Genomic DNA, 19917 nt, shown 5'->3' with positions numbered 1-19917 from the left:
TATTACTTTTCATTTGCAGACTCTCCATGACGATGTCTCTCTCGCCCCCACCCCCCTCCCTGAAGATATCCCTCTCCCCCCCAGCCCCCCCAGTCCTCAGGATATCCCCCTCCCCCCCAGCCCCCCCAATCCTCAGGATGTCCCCCTCCCCCCCAGCCCCCCCAATCCTCTGGATGTCCCCCTCCCCCCAGAGTCCCCCCCAGAGTCCCCCTCCACTATTCTCCAACCCTTCTGCTCCCTCTCCCTTCGGCCCACCCCCGAATTTGCCCCCTACCCCCCCGAAATCACCCCCCAATTTGCCCCCTACCCCCCCAAAATCACCCCCCAATTTGCACCCTACCCCCCCAAAATTATCCCCGAATTTGCCCCCTACCCCCCTGAAATTCTACCCCTCCCCCAATGTGCCCCCTCCCTCCCTGAAACTTTCCCACCAAATGCCCCCTTGCCCCTGATAACCTCCCTGAATCCGCCCCCTCGCTCCCTCAAACGTTCCCGCCCAATGCCCTCTCCCCCCCTTAAACGGTTCCGCCCAATGCCCCCTCCCCCCTCCCTCCCCCAGCCTGCCCCCTCCCTCCCTCAAACGTGTCTGCCCAATGCCCCCTCCCCCCCTCACTCCCTCCCCCAGCCGGCCCCCTCCCTCCCTCAAACGTGTCTGCCCAATGCCCCCTCCCCCCCTCCCTCCCTCCCCCAGCCTGCGCCCTCCCTCCCTCAAACGTCCCTGCCCAATGCCCCCTCCCCCCCTCCCTCCCTCCCCCAGCCGGCCCCCTCCCTCCCTCAAACGTCCCTGCCCAATGCCCCCTCACCCCCTCACCCCCTCCCCCAGCCGGCCCCCTCCCTCCCTCAAACGTCCCTGCCCAATGCCCCCTCCCCCCCTCACTCCCTCCCCCAGCCGGCCCCCTCCCTCCCTCAAACGTCCCTGCCCAATGCCCCCTCCCCTCCTCCCTCCCTCCCCCAGCCGGCCCCCTCCCTCCCTCAAACGTCCCTGCCCAATGCCCCCTCCCCTCCTCCCTCCCTCCCCCAGCCGGCCCCCTCCTTCCCTCAAACGTCCCTGCCCAATGCCCCCTCCCCCCTCCCTCCCTCCCCCAGCCGGCCCCCTCCCTCCCTCAAACGTCCCTGCCCAATGCCCCCTCCCCCCCTCACTCCCTCCCCCAGCCGGCCCCCTCCCTCCCTCAAACGTCCCTGCCCAATGCCCCCTCCCCCCCTCACTCCCTCCCCCAGCCGGCCCCCTCCTTCCCTCAAACGTCCCTGCCCAATGCCCCCTCCCCCCCTCCCTCCCTCCCCCAGCCGGCCCCCTCCTTCCCTCAACCGTCCCTGCCCAATGCCCCCTCCCCCCCTCCCTCCCTCCCCCAGCCGGCCCCCTCCCTCCCTCAAACGTCCCTGCCCAATGCCCCCTCCCCCCCTCACTCCCTCCCCCAGCCGGTCCCCTCCCTCCCTCAAACGTCCCTGCCCAATGCCCCCTCCCCCCCTCCCTCCCTCCCCCAGCCTGCCCCATCCGCCCCCCATCCACATCATCCGCTTCCCCCCCAACCATACGCCAGAACATTGGAGCGAATACGGTGAGTTCCAACAGTAAGCTGGCAGCAGTTCTGCCAGGGCGGGGGTCGGGAAGGCGCGGCTCCGGAGCCGCATGTGGCTCTTTTAGAGCTTTGCCGCGGCTCCGGGGCGGGGAAATGGTGGGGGGCGCTGCGCCTGTGGCCCGCCTGCGCCCCCCCCCTGCCTGGCTTTTGGGATCGGCAGCAGAGCGCAGGGTGGAGAAAGCAGTGGGGATGCAGCTCTCTCCACCCCTCGCCCTGTGTGCCGATCCCAAAATGGGATCCGCGGCTGGGCGCAGGTTGGAGAGAGCTGCATCCCGGCTGCTTTCTCCACTCTGCGCCCTCCCGCCGATCTCAAAAGCAGGCTTTTGGGATCGGCGGCTGGGCGCGGGGTGGTGGAGAAAGCAGCCGGGATGCTGCTTTCTCCACCACCCCACGCCCTGTGCTCATCCCGCTTGCTTTGAAGGGAGCTGGGGACAGGGGTGAAAGCTCACCCCTCCTCCCCAGCTCCATTCAAAGCAAGCGGGGATGAGCCGTTGTGAAGGGGTGCATGGTGCCCCTTCAGAGCGGCTTATCCCCGTTTTTTTAAAGGGAGCCTGGGAGAACACCCATACACCCCCGTACACACACGCACACACCTTGACTTGATTCAACACACATACACACCCCCTGAGTTTATTCAACACCCCCTTTATTTGATTCAAAACAAACACACACACACACCCCTACATGCACACCTTGACTTCATTCAACACCCAGGAGAGCAAGCCCAAGCTTGCTCAGAATACGAGAGGGTTTTGTATTTGGGGCATCAAAAGCAGCAAAGCATACATGCATTTGGGACCATATGGGGTGCATCTCTCTCCCCTCATTAGAGAATAATAACTGGGACTAGCCATCAAAAGTCACAGATCAGACATGCTCATATTTTTCATTGATATAGCAGCTATAGCAGCTGACTGCACGATCCTGTATATATAGCATTAAGATAAGAAACAATATATGCAGTGTTATATTTGTTTTAAATGTCGCAATGGTTTTGCGGCTCCCAGGTTTTTTTTTCCCTTTGGAAATGGGTCCAAGTGGCTCTTTTTGTCTTAAAGGTTGCAGACCCCTGTGCCAGGGGAAAAGAGGAGCCAGGAGGGGTATTTTCAGGAGAGAAAATCCTTAAGCGCTTCTCTCCAAGGGGTATGGGTTTCACCTGCAGCACCCTGTAATGTGATTTTCTCTTTCTGGCAGACTAATAAGTGTGCGACAACAGCTTTTACGGGGACCCCTCAGCGCCTTCAGGACGAAGCGGGCCGGCTCCATCAGCGACACCGCCATGACGTCCAAGCGGGCCCGCGACCGGCTCTACAGCACCCGCATTTTATGATTCTAAGTGGCAAAGCAGTCTAGAAGAGATGTGAATGCAGTTTCATTCCAGCAAAATAAAAACCAAACCTCTTTTACGCAATTAGAGCAGGTAGCTTACCAAAACCTTTCTCTTCATGAATTTGTAAAAAAAACACACACCTTTGCATAGAGAATTTATGTGGTCCTTTTTGTGGTACTTGGAGGGTACAGGTTGTACAGAGAGCAAGCACAGTGGGACTTAAGTTTAGGCATGTATGCGACAGTAACACCCATCCCTGGCAAGATAAAAGCAACCTATTTAACTGTGAAAGAGCTTTGTACAACAATGAAAGGGTTTCCTCTTCCTTAGCACATCCAAAGGAGTAAGTGGAAAGGGAACACTTTAGTTAGTGACACTGCTCTCTGCTCTTCCACCCAGCCAGAGGAGATTTCGGTTGCAAACCACATGACTGGAAATCTCAACTTGGTCGCAAGGGGGGCACTCACTCCTGAATTGCACAAAGCAGCTGACGACTGGTTAGTTTTGAACGCTGCGCGGGACGCAGATAAATTGCATGATAATGGCTTTATTCTAACACTGCAATCCTGAACACACTTACTAGGGACAGGAATAAACGCTATTGACCAGAATGTGGTTTGTTTCTGACAGAAGCATGCATAGTATTGTGCTGTACAATGAAGACCCCTGTAAGAGGTGAGGGGTTGTTTTTTTAGCCTTTTATGTGTAATGTGTATTTTCTTCTTTGCTCTTTTAGGTAGTGGATGGAGCCTTTCCTTCATGTTGAATGTCTACTTTTCGGACTGATTGCTAAACTACTATGGCCTGTCGAAGAGCAGGAAATCACATGCAGTTCCTCTCCTCCATGTGTTCTTCCATGGTGAACTGTCATAAATCTCCATCACGTTCAAGTAAAATTCATAGCATTTGCATGGTGTCGGACTTTTTTTATCCAAACATGGGAGGAGTGGAAAGCCACATCTACCAATTGTCACAGTGCCTAATTGAAAGAGGACACCAAGTTATCATTGTCACTCATGCGTATGAAGACCGTAAAGGCATTCGTTACCTCACCAATGGACTGAAAGTCTATTATTTGCCATTAAGAGTCATGTACAACGCGCTTGCTGATTAGTTTATCCGGACGCGTAGGGACGCTTTTAAGGGGACCCCTCAGCGCCTTCAGCGTTCCGTTCCGAGGTGAACGAAGCGGGCCGGCTCCATCAGCGACACCGCCATGACGTCCAAGCGGGCCCGCGACCGGCTCTACGGCACCCGCTGCTGCTGCTGCCATGTCCGCACCGGCACTATCATCCTGGGCACTTGGCACATGGTAGTGAATCTGTTGATGAGCATTTTGCTGACTGTTGAAGTTGCTCACCCTAATACTGTGCCAACAGTGGATTATATCCAATCTGAAATCATTGGTAGCTACTATCCCTCTGAGAGGGTGGCTGAAAATGCATGTGTTCTCTTTGCTGTCTCGCTCCTCATGTTCACAAGAAGTGCTCTGATGGTGTATGGAGCAATTGCTCATCGAGTTGGCTGGCTGATTCCATTCTTCTGTTACCAGCTCTTTGACTTTGTTCTCAGCTGTCTGGTGGCTAGAAGTTCCTGGACATACTTGCCAAGAATAAAGGACTACCTGGATCAGCTGCCAGAGTTTCCGTACAAAGATGACCTCCTTTCCCTTGATTCAAGCTGTCTTCTGTTCACTGTTCTGGTGTTTTTTGCCTTGGTGATCATCTTGAAGGCCTACCTCATGAACTGTGTGTGGAATTGCTATAAATACATTTGCAACAGAAACTCGCCTGAGATCGCAGTGTACCCTGCATTTGAAGCACCTCCGCAGTATGTCCTGCCAACCTATGAAATGGCAGTAAAGATGCCGGAGAAGGAACCTCCACCTCCTTACATACCTGCCTGAAGAAAACTGAAAACTTGTGGTTGAACACCCGTACCAGCTTCACTTTTTTATATTGCCAGACTGCTTTAATATTCAGGGCTTTAGGTGCAAAGCCACATGGTTGAGAGGCATTTGATATAACCTTACTAAAATCCATATGAAAATCACCCCCCGCCAGTAGTTTTTAATCTCATTGATCATCTCAATCATCTTACACAGTTATGCCTTAGGGTTTAATTCTGCAAGTACCTCTATATTTGTATATAACTTCATTCATATGCATTTGCGTTTTCATTTAATTTGATAAATAAGGATTAGGATCCGACGTAGGTGTTCACATGATCAGGTATTTTACAGATACGGATTAGTTCTGAAGGACAATCTGATCAGTTGGCAAGATAACAGCTTGTGTTTTTCTTCATTTATATTGTAGTGGGAAGTTCAGATGTGGTATATGACAGATGTGGTATATTTACTTGCACTTTCTCTTAGCTTTCTTTATTGTTATTCAATGCCTTGAAACAGTATGTTCAGGAAGCCTAAAGCTGGCACTAATTTGAAGTTTTTCCTATATGCTGTGAATGCAGCAAAAGTGCAGCAAGAAATTACATTTGTGTCAGTTGCATGCTTCCAATCTGTGTGCATTTCCATCTTTGTTTATAAATGATGTTTAATAAAATCTTGTTAAAAAAATAAAAAATAAAAAGTCATGTACAACCAGTCTACTGCAACAACTCTCTTCCATAGCCTGCCTCTGCTCAGGTATATATTTGTACGTGAAAGAGTCACCATTGTCCATGCCCATAGTTTGTTTTCTGCTATGGCTCATGATGCCCTGTTCCATGCCAAGACAATGCAACTTTGGACAGTTTTTACAGACCATTCCCTTTTTGGATTTGCTGATGTTAGTTCGGTGCTTACAAACAAACTCTTGACTGTATCGCTATGTGATACAAACCACATCATATGTGTTTCTTACACTAGCAAGGAAAATACTGTGTTGAGAGCAGCACTGAATCCTGAAATAGTTTCTGTCATTCCTAATGCCGTTGATCCTACTGACTTCACTCCAGATGTATCTAGAAGAGATAAAAGCACAATAACTGTTGTTGTTGTGAGCAGGCTCGTATATAGAAAAGGTAATGAGATCCAAAATATACGTTGCACTTCATGTTGCTTCTTTCTAATGCTATAGAGTTGATCAGAAATTGCCTTTCTGTTTGTATCTACCTTTTAAATGCACTTAAGTTTTGCTGCATGATATTATGGCTGGTTTTATTATTATTTTATTATTTACTAAATTTGTCAGTTCTTTTATCTTGCCCAGGGAAGCCCAAAGTGACTTACAGCCAAACAAAAAGGCAACAAACCCCACACACAGATGCAATAAAGCAGAGAGAAAAGAGAAATACCTGTACATTAAAAGCATCTCACCCACTTCTAAAAGGTCACATATAGTTGAACACCAAAGACCTGGTTATAGAAGAAAGTTTCTACCTGGCGCCTAAATATTTTAAGACCTGGCAAGTATAAAATCCAGTTTAGATCTGTGGCGGACCGCATGCAGTTGCATGTGGATTCACATGCTGCTTGGCAGGAACTGTGTGGGGCTGCCACTTTTAACAAGTGAAATACAGGTGAGGCTGCTGTGAATTCATGGATCATGATGACCTGAGCAAGAGCTATTGTTGCAGGTAGAGGGCCTAGAAGAAGAGTCATAATGCATACAGTTGGCTTTGTTCAAACATGCAAACACATAAAATAAAAAGGAATGTTGTGAGATATAGGGGTGCCTAAACCAAAAACCTAGGATAGGCAACAAATTCAGAGCAAAGCGTAATAAAAAGACATTTGCCCATTAACTCTTTCTAGCAGACATATTTATTTATCTTCAGCACTGGCACCATGCCACCTCACGGCTTCCAGTCTTGTGTTACATGGGAGTAAGTTCTCTTGAACACAGAAGGGCTTACTTTTGAGTAAACAGGTTTTCTAGTGCAACTGCTCAAGACACTTTATCTTCTCTTGCTCTTAAGTTTTGGGTAGGCCATATGATTGTTGTCCACTTCCCACAAAGCAGCTTTTGCACAAAGGCTTGTAGTGTAGCAGATACTTAAAAATCAGGTACCACTGAGGTCCAACAGCAGTAATAAGGCTCAGGGCAGGTGCTGCCACATAAACCCGGACAACACCATTACTGGCCCCAACAACATCAAACATACCATCTCAGGAGTATTTAATTGCTCATCTTCTAACATTGTGTATGCCATCAAATGCCAACAGTGCACAAACAGGCCAAACCCTACGCCAAAGGATAAATGGACATAAATCTGATATCAGGAATCACAAGACAGAGAAACCAGTAGGAGAACACTTAAGTCTCCCAGGACATTCTATACAAGATCTCAAAGTAGCTGTCTTAATACAAAGGAATTTCAGAAATAGACTGGAAAGAGAAGTTGCTTGTTGTTATGGAATATGGAATATTAGATATTAAAACCAATATTAGATATTGTTGCTTGTAGGAAATTAACTGACGCGATGAACAGGATGATGTGAAGGGAAGGCCGCCCAGAGCATTCTAGGGGGCTCCTTTTATTGAAAACTCACAGCTAAGTTAAACATTAACATACACAGAGAACTCCAAAGACCAAATAAGGAAAGGTGCTACCTTCCAATACCAAATATGGAAAGCCCCTCCTAATAACACACCCTTTTCCTCCCTTCATTGAGTACGTGACCTGATGCATGCTTAGAGCTCTATCACTCACCCCCTCCTCTAAACACCTCATGATCTCCAGTACTTTTCCACCTATTCCTTTGTTCTCCTGCTCTGCCTAAACATGTGTTTCCCAACTTGGTGCCCACAGAGCCAAATGGTATGCCAAATGAAGCTCTGTAGCTTACCTAATTTAGTGTGGTATGCCAACACTGTATATTAATTATTCTAATTATTCTATCTAGACAAGAGCGGCGTGGTATGCCAACGCCTGGCTAAACTATAATTCCCACATCTCCCCCCTTTTAATTTATTAAATGCAAAAGGCCAAATCAGTTAGATGAGCAAGGGTGTCAGCATATCTGTGTCAAGCGTGGAAAGTCACTTCTGTGAGAGGGTAAGGAATGCCGCTTTTATGGGCATAATGTGTATGTCATGAGGCAAAACCTGTGCAACAATTGCATTAACCTTGTAAACCTTTTCATATGAAACATTATACAAACATAAACTTTATATAAAACCCTATGTACACTTTGCATCAAACAATGAAACAATTAGCAATAAGAATACTTTTTAGTCTCTCAGAAAGTGAGGGCTCAATATCTTAATGTCTGTGTCAAAAGTTCAACAAAATAAACTTGTTCCTCAATGGAGGGGTGGTGTCTTCTATAAACGTGTTGTTGACACATTAATGTTGTACATAGTTATGTTCATGTGTCTGCAACGAGTTAGTGGTTAAACAAGTGAAAGTTGCCATGATGTGATGAGAGAGCCTTGATTTCTCCCCAAGTGACATGATGATGCTGTAGTGGCTCTCTGTGGGTCTTGAATCTGGAGTGCTGTAGCGACACGCGATTCTGGTCCCTCTGGGGGTCATGGATTTGTAGTGCGGCCAGGTTGAGCATCAGGTCTGGGTGAGAGTCCTGGATCTGCAGTGATGCTAGGTTGGGCATCAGGTGGAACATTGGATCCTGACGCCAATCCATCTTTCCATGGTTTCACGCAGCGAGCTGTTCACACACAGTGAGCTGGAACCAAACTAAATCTGAAAAAGTAAGCACAAAAACGTAGCCCCGCCCATTTCCCCTGTGGTTTGGGATTGGCCAAAATGATTTCCAATTGGAGCTAATAAATTTGAATTAATAAATTTGTAATGTTTAAATAAATTTGTGATGTTTAAATTTAGAACTTAGAAACTTTAGCTACCATTCCTGATTTGCGGGGAAACCATTTCCACTTTTTTCCTTTTAATTTTAACAAAAGCAGCCTTTAAGGTGCTGTGAAATCTCTCAATATATTCCAAATTAATAATAAATTTCCAATTGTTGACAAAACTCTGCAAAATTATGACTACAGTAAGCAGGTTATGAGAACTTGCCTTGTGGCTTCTCCTTTCTTGAGGAGTTGTCCAAATATAATGAGAATGCGTCCAAAGAAAACAAAGGAAAAATACTGTGTTGCCAAATTACATTTGCTTGTAAACCCTCTGGGATTTAAACCAGTAGAAGGTGATGGTGCAGTCTGAGAACATTGAAGACACTGCTGTAAGATAGCTGTTGCATGTTCTAAAGAAGCTAAAACCTTTTTCCAACTCTTTTTGCATGTTGGTGAAACATAGCATGACTGTCCCATGGTGTGATAACACAAATCTGTTCTGTTGTGGCCACATCAGCCTTAGCATTGCCTTGTGATAAAAGTACAGGAAAGGACTGATGCGATCTAATATGAGCAATATAAAGCTGGCAACTGCATGCTTGTACTAATTGTTGCCATGTTAGAAACAAACTTAAAAGATTTTCTTTCTTTTTTTTTTAAATAAGAATTTATTGGTATTTTCATAACAAACATACACCCACACCCACACCTACATATATAAATCAAATACAAACACAAATACAATTCTTCTTGTTTATACACTTAAGAAAATATCCTAGTTCCAAATCTTGACAATTGACTTCCCCCACCCTCTCTCCTTCGGTTTTATATCCATATTCTGCTTTAATAACTTCCTTTCTCTAAAAATTTTATTCACTTAATAAAATTCAAACCTTAAACAACAATCTTAATAACAATTCTTTGGATCTTAACAAAGTAATCTTATATTAAATCTAAACTATTCTTCTTCCCTTGAACTGCTGCTAATATCAAAAAGTTTCAAAATATCCCTTTTCTTATTAAAAATTAAAATAAAACTTAATGTCTTAACACTCCGATTTCAGATTACCATAACAAAGCATTTATATTTTATACTTAATATAGTTCACCCTATCCCCCCTCTGTCCCATGTCCTTCTCCATCTTTCACCGGAACCGCTCCTCAGATTGTCCTCTTTTCTTATACATCCACAGGACCAGACACAAAACCAGACACCTTCCCCGACCATCCTTGCATCGAGCATCAGGATACACTGTTCGTCTCTCGGCTTCTCCCATTCAATGCTGCATTCTTCTATTTGTAGATATCTTAATTTCTTGACCATCGCTCCCGAGCTCACACCTCGGGGGCTGGATATAATATTCCTTGCCGTCCTCGGACTGCCACCACCGAGGAACGCTTCTTTTTCCGGGGATCGCCATGCCAGCTCGCTCAATTTTTCAATCAGCTCCATCAGCTCTTTGTCCAAATTTTCTTCCATAGTATCAAGTGTCTGGAAGGTCTCCTCTGTGGGAAATAAATTTTCCTTCAAATCCCCACTCAAAACCTTCAATTTCCGATTGATCAGTTCCAGTTTCAATATAATAATCCTTTCTTCATCAGTTAGTTCAAAGTCCAAAACAGTTTCAAAAACAAAGCCCAACATGGTGAGGACGGGCATAGGTATCAGATTTCAGTTTCTGTTTCAGTGTTGTTCATCATATAGCAGTAATTTTCCACTTTGATTCAGAGTCTTCGCAGCCATTTTTCTCTGAAACCGGAGCACAAAGACCAAAACTTTCAACTGGGATATTTTCCATCCTCTTCCTCCCCCAAGGGAGATCTATAAAGTCTCACTCCTCAAAAAGTCTTAACAATATATCCATCCGATAGCAACAGTATCACAATCTGTTATTTTTCTCGCCTCCGAAGGGAGACAGGCAGACTCCTTTATCTAAAGCCTCCAGGGTCGTTAAGTCGTTAAGTCTTTAAACTCAGCAGTAAATCCAATCAAGTACTTACGACCTCCAGCTTCTTTTTCTTTCATCTCTCAGGGAGAACGTCTCGCTCACCACGGCCAGTTCTCGCCGCTTTTCCGCCCGGTTGGGGCATTTCCCCTAATGGCCCGGCTCCGCATTCCCTTCACCCCCACTCCCCCTTTACAGGGGAATTGCAACTCATTACCAAACTCAAAACCATGGAGAGACCTGGTCTGAACAAAGACATTGGATTCTTATCTCATTATACATGACCAAGCTATCTTTAGCCATCTCACCCCTTGCCTTTCCCTGCAAGACTAATTGCAGCCATTAAGAGTCGTCAACAGGTTTTCCACACCTATCAGCTGATCACCCATTCCCACCACCCTTCTGAGTAATACCCCTCCCCACTCCCTCACTATATTTAAGGATCTGGTGACTTCTGTTTCAGTGTATCTGAAGAAGTGTGCATGCACACAAAAGCTCATACCAAGAACAAACACAGTTGGTCTCTAAGGTGCTACTGAAAAGAATTTTCTATTTTGTTTCGACTATGGCAGACCAACACGGCTACCCACCTGTAACTGTAACTTCAACAGAATTTACTCCCACAGGTAGGGATATAGGACTGCAAGAGTGACTGAGACATTGCGGACTCAATGGCTAAGGATTATAATATACTTTCCCTGCACTGAGGTTGCAATCCCATGCACATTGCAAGCCCCAATGAACTCATGGTTCTGTAAGGATGTGATAATGGATGATTCCCATCAACCTGTTTATTGAACATACATCCTGATACGTTTGTAGGGAAACTAGACCGTGGTTGCTGTTTAATGAGCATTCACTCTTAATTTGTCTGTAGAGATTTTGTGTTTGGTTGTTGGGAATCACTGCTTCCAGGAAGCATGCATGGCATTGGCCTACAGTACTTGTCTAGCTAAGCCCACCTACCCAGTCTACTCCCTGCTAGAAAGCAATCATAATCTAGAGCAGAGCTTTCCAAATTTTTCATGTTGGTGACACGCTTTTTAGACATGCATCATTTCGCGACACAGTAATTCAGTTTCTCTAGCAAACCGGAGGTTAAACTAACCCCTTTCTAGCCCTGTGAGGAATGTGGGGAGTGTTCGTGCGACAGACCGACACACTGCGGCCGACACACTACTAATGTGTCGTAACACACAGTTTGGAAAGCACTGATCTACAGTTTATAGCCCAATCCTATGCATGCATACCCAATGCATTCACCCAAACAAATGTAATTAGGACTGCAGCGTAAGTACAGACGGATAACTCCAAGCAAATGACCCGAGAATTTTGATTAAGAAGGAAGCATCTCCCCACCACCATCCACCGAGTTCCATGAGGCTCCCAGTTAAGCCTGTATAGAATTGCAGACTAAGATTCAGATTTCTGTGGAACCACTAAAATATTTGGCAGTCCTTGCAACAGGAAGCAGATGTATGGGACAGTTCCTTCAAGAAACAGTAGCATGTTTTCATTCTTCTCACTATGTTTTCAATAAATGGCACTCAGAAGCCAAAAAGGAGCCTTTTCAGAGTTGTCAATTTGTGGGATTATTTTTAGGAGGCACTTAGTAAGATCACACTTCTAGAATTTCTTTCATGAAACACAAAACTGAGTGAACTAAACAATCTGCTTCACTTTTTGTGGAAGTAGTAAAGTCTGCTGCAATGACAGGGCTTGACAGATGTTATTTATTTATTTATTTATTATGCTCTTTCTCAAGTTGAACTCAGAGCAGTTCAAAAATTGTTCATGGGCAGCTTTGCACCATCCTCTTCATCCTCAGGTGGAGAAGACCTATTTATCTATAGCAGTAAAGCTGTCAGTATCCAGAGTTACTAGTGTCTAATCAACTAGGAATCTTCTGGCTCAGAACTTTCCTCTGCCATGAAATTCAGCAGACAGAATTAAGGAAGACACTTTGCAGCATGGGCACAAGAATAATAATAATGACCCATGGAAACAAGCTGCTGAGAAAATGTATGTGAAATGTACACTCAAGAGGCAGATCATACAGCAATGAGGCACTGATGTTAAGAGCATGTATCTTCAACCATTTCAGACCCGCAACACCCTTTTAACCCAAGCATGCATTTGGAGACCCCTTTCTGAATATTTTACCATATATTTGCATAGTGGTATTGCTCCTGTTGTGAGCCACCTTAGATCAGGCTGCAACCCACTAGGTCTCAACTTAACAGTTAAGTATATTAAGTGTATATAATCTGTTAAAGTGTTAAGCGTATAATCTGTCAGGTTTTTGTTTTTTGTTTTTTAGGCATAGCACAGATTTGGGATGGGGGACTGGTGAAGCTACAGATGTTTTAAGTGCTGCTGTTTTATGTTTGTAAAAATCAAATACACCAGCTTCTCACATTGGTATTATTAGACTTATCACTCCAAAAAAGTACTAGCAGAAACTCTGCTATTGCTGAGAAGCTTGTCTACCAAACTGCATTTCAAAGTATGCCTTCAGAATGTTTTGAGTTGGTTCAAAAGGCCACTCATGACATAGACATTTTGCTCAAGTACCTCGAGCACCCCCACCCCACTCAAGGTGAATTTTGTTGTTCAGTCGTTCAGTCGTGTCCGACTCTTTGTGACCCCATGGACCAGAGCACGCCAGGCACGCCTATCCTTCACTGCCTCTCGCAGTTTGGCCAAACTCATGCCAGTCGCTTCGAGAACACTGTCCAACCATCTCATCCTCTGTCGTCCCCTTCTCCTTGTGCCCTCCATCTTTCCCAACATCAGGGTCTTTTCCAGGGAGTCTTCTCTTCTCATGAGGTGGCCAAAGTACTGGAGCCTCAACTTCAGGATCTGTCCTTCTAGTGAGCACTCAGGGCTGATTTCTTTGAGAATGGATAGGTTTGATCTTCTTGCAGTCCATGGGACTCTCAAGAGTCTCCTCCAGCACCATAATTCAAAAGCATAATTCAAGGTGAATAGTTTGAAAGAATAGCCAACTTGCTTTGGCATCTGAGGCAGAATAGCCCACAAGCACCTCTCCTTGGGAGTAAATCTACAACAATAAACTAAAAAGCAAGCAGTTTGCCTCCTTTCCATGAAATCCCCAATCAGCACAGAGCACAACCCCAATGAGAAGCATGGTTTTACTTCATTTGTCACACCATCAAAAATATCACCTGCTGAGTTGGGCAGATCAAAGGGCTGGTTGTGTGGTTAGCTGCCAATCCTAAACTGGCAGATCACCATTTTACAGAAACCTTATAAATATTAGTTCAGAAATGATGCTGGGTGAAGTGGGGGGCTGTTTCTGCTTCCCTGCTAGGGTGCATTCAGTTTTTCAACTTTCAAATTCCCCAAATGTGGGGTGCTAAAAAGTTGTAACGTGACCTGGGAATTCAAAAGAAGTTTTGGTTAAATTAATATAATTTAGCTTTGCTTGTTAAGTTAAAGTATGTGTAGAAATGCATAGAAATCATTAAAAAGGTTTTGCCAAGTGCTTTCAGTTATATTATATATTGTTATTGTTATCAGTATTTATTATTATTTACAATTTCAGAATGTAATTTATTTTTTAAAAAAAGCTAAATGTTGTCCAGTCACAAAAATAATAGTAGATTTTGATTCTTCACAGTCAAAACATATTTTTAAGACCACTCGCTGATTTTTTTCCCCCAAAATTTAATTTTCTCCCCCTAAATGACTACTCTCCTCCTGGCTCCCTCATAAAAGGATTATGGCCCCCTCCTTTAAAACTCCATTTCCGTTCGGATCTCTTCAGAAGGCCTTGGATACTTGACGCCGCTCTCAACCCGCCGAGACCCGGGCGGAACCTTCGAGCTCGGCAGCGTGTTCCGGGCGGGGGGACGGACCCTGCAGCGCTGAGACACCGCGCGGAACGAAGCCGCGGGGCACGCGGAGAGGCCATGGAGGGCGCCGCCGGCTGCTCCGCGCAGTCCCGTCCGGAGGAGGAGGAGGAGGAGGGCGCCAGGCGGGCGGATCACCCTGCGGTCGGTATAGCCGGGCGGGGAAATGGCCAAATAGGGTGTATCGTGGGCGCGCGAAAAGCTCCGCCAAGCGCCGTTGCCCGACCCGACCCTAGGAAATCCATACTCCTCCTCGTTTCGCCCCTGGTCTTCCCCGTCCTCCTTGCTGCATCCCCACGACAACCCTGAGAAGCGGGTCAGGCGGAGAGGTTGGCAAGGGTCGCCAATGGCTGACCTGGCCCTGGACTTGGAAGCAGTGGCTGTGTGTGGCACTGACGTGCAGTGCAGTTATTTCCGTTAAAAAAATATATATCCTGATTAGTTATTGACAATATTAAGCTTGTATACCGCCCCTCATCCGTAGATCTCTGGGTGGAGTCACAACATAAACAGGCAAGATTAAAAAAACAAAACACCACAAAATACGCAATAAAAACAAACAAATAACGCCCCTCCAACACATTTTAAAAGGTGTTGGGTGTTAATCGGCCAAAGGGTTGGTTGAAGAAGAACGTTATGAAAATATTGTCCCCGTCCTGGAATCGGGAGTGGACTTTGGTCATATAGCACCCTGAGGGGACAAAATTTGAGGCCTCCCCCCCCCAACCTTCTTTTCACAATGATTCCTTTTTGGTATAGTTGCCTTTTAATGGATCTTCTCAGTAGGTACCTGTATATATAAAGATGGTATTATTATTAATAATATTATTAATATTACTATGTGCCCCATTGGCTTAGTGCCGTGTAGCGTATAAATTGTGCTTTGAATACATGTTACACCAGTGTTTTTCAACCTTTTTTGGGCAAAGGCACACTTGTTTCATGAAAAAAATCACGAGGCACACCACCATTAGAAAATGTTAAAAAAATTAACTCTGTGCCTATATTGACTATATATAAAGTAATTCTCTAGAATTTTTCAATTTTTCCCATGGCACACCAGGCAACATCTCGCGGCACACTAGTGTGCCGCGGAACAGTGGTTGAAAAACACTGTGTTACACGCTGCACTATGTAATGTGAAAACATTTCCCTCACCCACCCTGCCCCACTGAGGAATAAATATTATGAGGAGTGGTATATAAATGCCTTTTAAAAGGCAATTAGAATAAAAAACAGCAGAACCCTGCCTCCAGGCTTACAATGTAAATAGACACAAGAAAAAAGGAAAGGGGGGGGGGTATTGTCAGTGGCACCTCTGGCTAAGTGCAAAGTGCAGCGCTAGCTTTAAGTGTTTTTCAACCTGCAGCAAACAAAGTGAAAATCATTCCCTTGTTAATGGAAATTGCTAATGGAAGTTGGAGGGAGAGTGTCTCTGACCATGCTTTCTGCTGGTTATGATCTTACTATACTATCCTTTGCCATGTGAAACTGCATCCACTGATGGGTGCATGGTTGTGTGCTAAGGGCTATATGCCTGGTCCAAGGAAGAGCAAAGGAACGACAAAGTTGGCACAGCATTATGTAGGCACTTGTCACAGGTACATGTGTCTGTTAGCTATGCAGTGCCTATGGCCATGCCAGGTGCCATACATGAATTAAGAGAGAGGTGGTACAGACTTGCAGTTTAGTTGCACGTGACACATAAGGAAAAGAATCCGAAGGGAAGTGTGCCACATATCAATGAGTAAAAGTAAAATATATGTGTGCAATAGCTTCTTAGGTGTTACATGAAGGGATAAAGAGCAGTTTGGACATGTGGAGCAGCAAAATAAAATCAACAAATAAAATGAACAAAAAATGTTCAGGATGAATAAGCAATAGACTGCAGGGTTTCCCAAGCTTGGGTCTCCAGCTCTTTTTGGACTACAATTCCCATAATCCCTGATGAATGTTCCTGCTAGCTAGGGATGAAGGGAGTTGTAGTTCAGAAACAGCTGGAGACCCAAGCTTGGGAAACCCTGAACTAGAGTGAAGTAACACACTGTATATGTGACCCAGCTCTGTAGTTTTACAGAGAAGCCTCTCAAACAGCCAAGGGTAGCTGACCTCAAATTCTGTCATGCCCTGGTGCAGGTTCATCTCTGGACTAGAAATGAAATAGCAGTTATACTGAACTCAAGAATCTAAGAAAGTTCCAAGTATTCCACATTCGCTAACAGCAACCCTGCAAGAAAGGTCAACAGTATTTGCATCCCTCTTCTGGCAAGGTGCCTGTATCTGTTTCCCAGTCTCTAATTTGAGGCCTGTGGCACTTTACAGAGATTTAAGCCAGCAGCCAGAGTTGAAAGTTCTTCTGGACCATGACAGTGTTCACAGAGGAAATTCCCCTCTTCCTCATTTAGTTTTACTTTTCAGTTCTCTCCCTCCCTCCCTCCCTCTCCTTTGGTAATACTGTCCTTGGAATGGCAAGCAGTCACTGGAAAGACAAAGCAATAAAGCGAAAAAATAAATCCAGCCCTGTGCCTAAGCACATAATGTTTCTGGAAAAGGCCACATGCTGAGAAATTAGTCTGGGCCAGGAGAGATTCTTGTGAAGCAGTTGCCCACTGGCTGCATAGGTCTGGGGAATAAACCACCCTCTTTCTCCCACCTAAAAACAGGAGCCTGTGACTGCAGAGACAACACAGCAGGTCCTCACTGCGAGAAGTGCAGCGATGGCTATTATGGAGATGCAACCACAGGCAGCTCTTCCGATTGCCAGCCGTGTCCATGTCCAGGGGGATCAAGCTGTGCCATAGTACCCAAAACCAAGGAGGTGGTGTGCACCAATTGCCCAGCTGGTACTACAGGTATGCTGCCATGCGTGAAACTTCAGTTATGCATATTCACATGCTACTTGCCAGAGGTCTCTCAAGGTGGGGAACTGGTTGAATGATGTTCCACAGACTTTATTATTTTTTTAAAATACAGGGGTGGGGAACTTTTCACAGCTCAAGTTCCACATACCTCTATTGACAACTCTTTGGGGTCCAGAATGTGAATGGAGCAATAGATTGTGATGATTTATTTGATTTATATACTGCTCTTTATCAAAAGATCCCAGGCCAGTATATAACATTAAAAACATATTTTACAGGACATAAAAAGAAAAACATAGCACAAAGCTATGTTTATAATAATGAAATAATCACAATAAAAGGTGCCCCCCACACCTTTAACAAACCATAGACTATATAATGGCCAAAGACCCGGGTGAAAGGATTGTTTTCGTCTGGCACCTAAAGACACGTAATGATGACGTCAGGCAAGTCACCACCAAAAAGGCCCTTTTTCATTTTGCCACCCTCTGAACCCCTCAGGGAGGGGGATATTGACAAGGACTTCCAATGACAAGCACATGCTCTTACTTTTGTACATAAAATCATAGAATCTTAGAATTGGAAGGGTTGTCTAGTCCAACCCCCTGCAATGCCGGAATCTCAGCTAAAGCATCCCTGACAGATCGCCATCCATTCTCTGCTTAAAAACCTCCAAGCAGGGAGAGTCCACCACCTCTCGTGGGAGTCTGTTCCACTGCTGAAGAACTCTTACTGTCAGCAAGTTTTTCTGAAAGTTTAGTTGGAATCTCCTTTCTTGCAACTTGAAGCCATTGCTGCGAGTCCTGCCCTCAAGAGCAGGAGAAAACAAGCATGCTAAACATACCCAGCTCCTTCAACCGTTCCCCATAAGGCTTCGTTTCCGGACCCTTGATCATCTTGCTTGTCTTCCTCTGCACATGTTCTAGCTCAGTGTTTTTCAACCTTTTTTGGGCAAAGGCACACTTGTTTCATGAAAAAAATCACGAGGCACACCACCATTAGAAAATGTTAAAAAATTTAACTCTGTGCCTATATTGACTATAATATAAACTTTATAATATAAATCTTTCGAATTTTTCAATTTTTCCCACGGCACACCAGGCAACATCTCGCGGCACACTAGTGTGCCGCGGAACAGTGGTTGAAAAACACTGTTCTAGCTTGTCAGCATCCTTCTTAAATTGTGGTGCCCAGAATTGGACACAGTATTCCAGATGTGATCTGACCAACGCAGAATTGAGCGGTACTATTACTTCCCTTGACCTGGACACTAGACTTCTGATGACTTCTGATGATGCAGCCTAGAATAGCATTTGCTTTTTTTGCTGCTGCATCACACTGTTGACTCATGTTAAGCTTGTCCACCAAGACTCCTAGATCCCTTTCACGTCCTATATTTGTGCATCTGATTCTTCCTGCCAAAGTGCCGGGCCTAACATTTGTCCCTATAGAAATTCATTTTGTTAGCTTGGGCCCTGTTCTCCAATCTGTTAAGGTCATTTTGTATTCTGATTCTGTCTTCTGTGGCATTAGCTACCCGTCCCAGTTTGGTGTCATCTGCAAATTTGATGAGCATCCACTCAATTCCTTCACCCAAGTCATTTATAAAGGTGTTAAACAACAGCAGACCCAGGACAGAACCCCGTGGCACCCCACTTGTCACTTTTTTCCAGGATGACAAGAAACCATGAATTAGTACTCTTTGGGTTCAGTCAGTCAACCAGATACAAATCCACCTAACAGTTCCCTCATTCAACCCACATTTTATCAGCTTCCTCTAGAGAATATCATGGAGGAAATTGTCAAAAGCCTTACAGAAATCAAGATACACTATGTTTACAGCATTTCCCTGATCCATCAAAAAAAGATATCAGATTGGTCTAGCATGACTTATTTTTGAGAAACCCATGCTGGGTCTTAGCAATCACAGCATCCTTTTCTAAATGCTCACAGACCAACTGTTGAATTATCTGTTCTAGGACATTCCCTGGTATTGACGTCAAGCTCACCAGTTGGTAGTTACCTGGGTCTTCCCTTTCCCCCCTTTTGAAGATGGGGACAACATTTGCCTGCTTCCAGTCTGTAGGGACCTCACCTGTTCTCCAAGAACTCCTTAAAATCTACAATAGACTACATTCCAGCCACTCAAAAAGACAGCGGTTTTAATCCTCTGCCCAAGCAAGCAGAGAGGCATCCTGCCAGTTATGGGGCAAATTCCAGTCAGGCAAAAGCACTCAAGGAAGGGTATGGAATAGGGCTAGTGAGAGGTGTGGCCTGGAGAGAGTTGCAAGGACCAGTTGAGAAAGCCCTTGGCCCCGAGGTTCTCCACCTCCGTTTAACGTTTCAAGCACATGATTTTGCAAGCTTCATTTATACTGAACCTCCTTTTATAGGTGGTGGGTAGCCGAAACTGTTTATGCCCTCCCATGGGTAATAGTGAATTACCATAGAATGCAACCAAGCTGGAAAATGAAGATTTCCATGCCAGATCTGGGAACAAGGAGAGAAAAGGAGGTGGAGAAAGCAATATTGTATGTGCCAGCAGCATAAAGCGTAGCTGCTTTAGCAG

The 19917-nt window shown here is 45.3% G+C and overlaps 2 protein-coding genes across 3 annotated transcripts; both read left to right on the top strand.

Annotated features, from left to right (window-relative positions):
- The first annotated feature begins 3638 nt into the window (after positions 1 to 3638).
- On the top strand, positions 3639 to 6059 carry LOC117047934 (N-acetylglucosaminyl-phosphatidylinositol biosynthetic protein-like). 2 transcript variants are annotated; one of them, XM_033151182.1, is made up of 2 exons: positions 3639 to 3999; positions 5504 to 6059. In XM_033151182.1, the coding sequence occupies exons 1-2, from the start codon at positions 3707 to 3709 to the stop codon at positions 5985 to 5987; spliced, it is 777 nt and encodes a 258-aa protein (XP_033007073.1). In that variant the 5' UTR covers positions 3639 to 3706; the 3' UTR covers positions 5988 to 6059. The 2 variants fall into 2 exon arrangements, with proteins under 2 accessions (XP_033007073.1, XP_033007072.1); XM_033151181.1 differs by having other exon boundaries at positions 3641 to 3994; positions 5499 to 6057.
- On the top strand, positions 4014 to 5492 carry LOC117047935 (lysosomal-associated transmembrane protein 4A-like). The gene has a single exon (XM_033151183.1). It carries the CDS (start codon positions 4124 to 4126, stop codon positions 4811 to 4813), a length of 690 nt encoding a protein of 229 aa, XP_033007074.1. The 5' UTR covers positions 4014 to 4123; the 3' UTR covers positions 4814 to 5492.
- Positions 6060 to 19917: the final 13858 nt, after the last annotated feature.

This window comes from Lacerta agilis, chromosome 6, assembly GCF_009819535.1.
Source record: "Lacerta agilis isolate rLacAgi1 chromosome 6, rLacAgi1.pri, whole genome shotgun sequence".
Taxonomy (NCBI): Eukaryota; Metazoa; Chordata; class Lepidosauria; order Squamata; family Lacertidae; genus Lacerta; species Lacerta agilis.
Note: the sequence above shows the minus strand (reverse complement) of the source record. Positions and strands in the feature narration are given on the sequence as shown.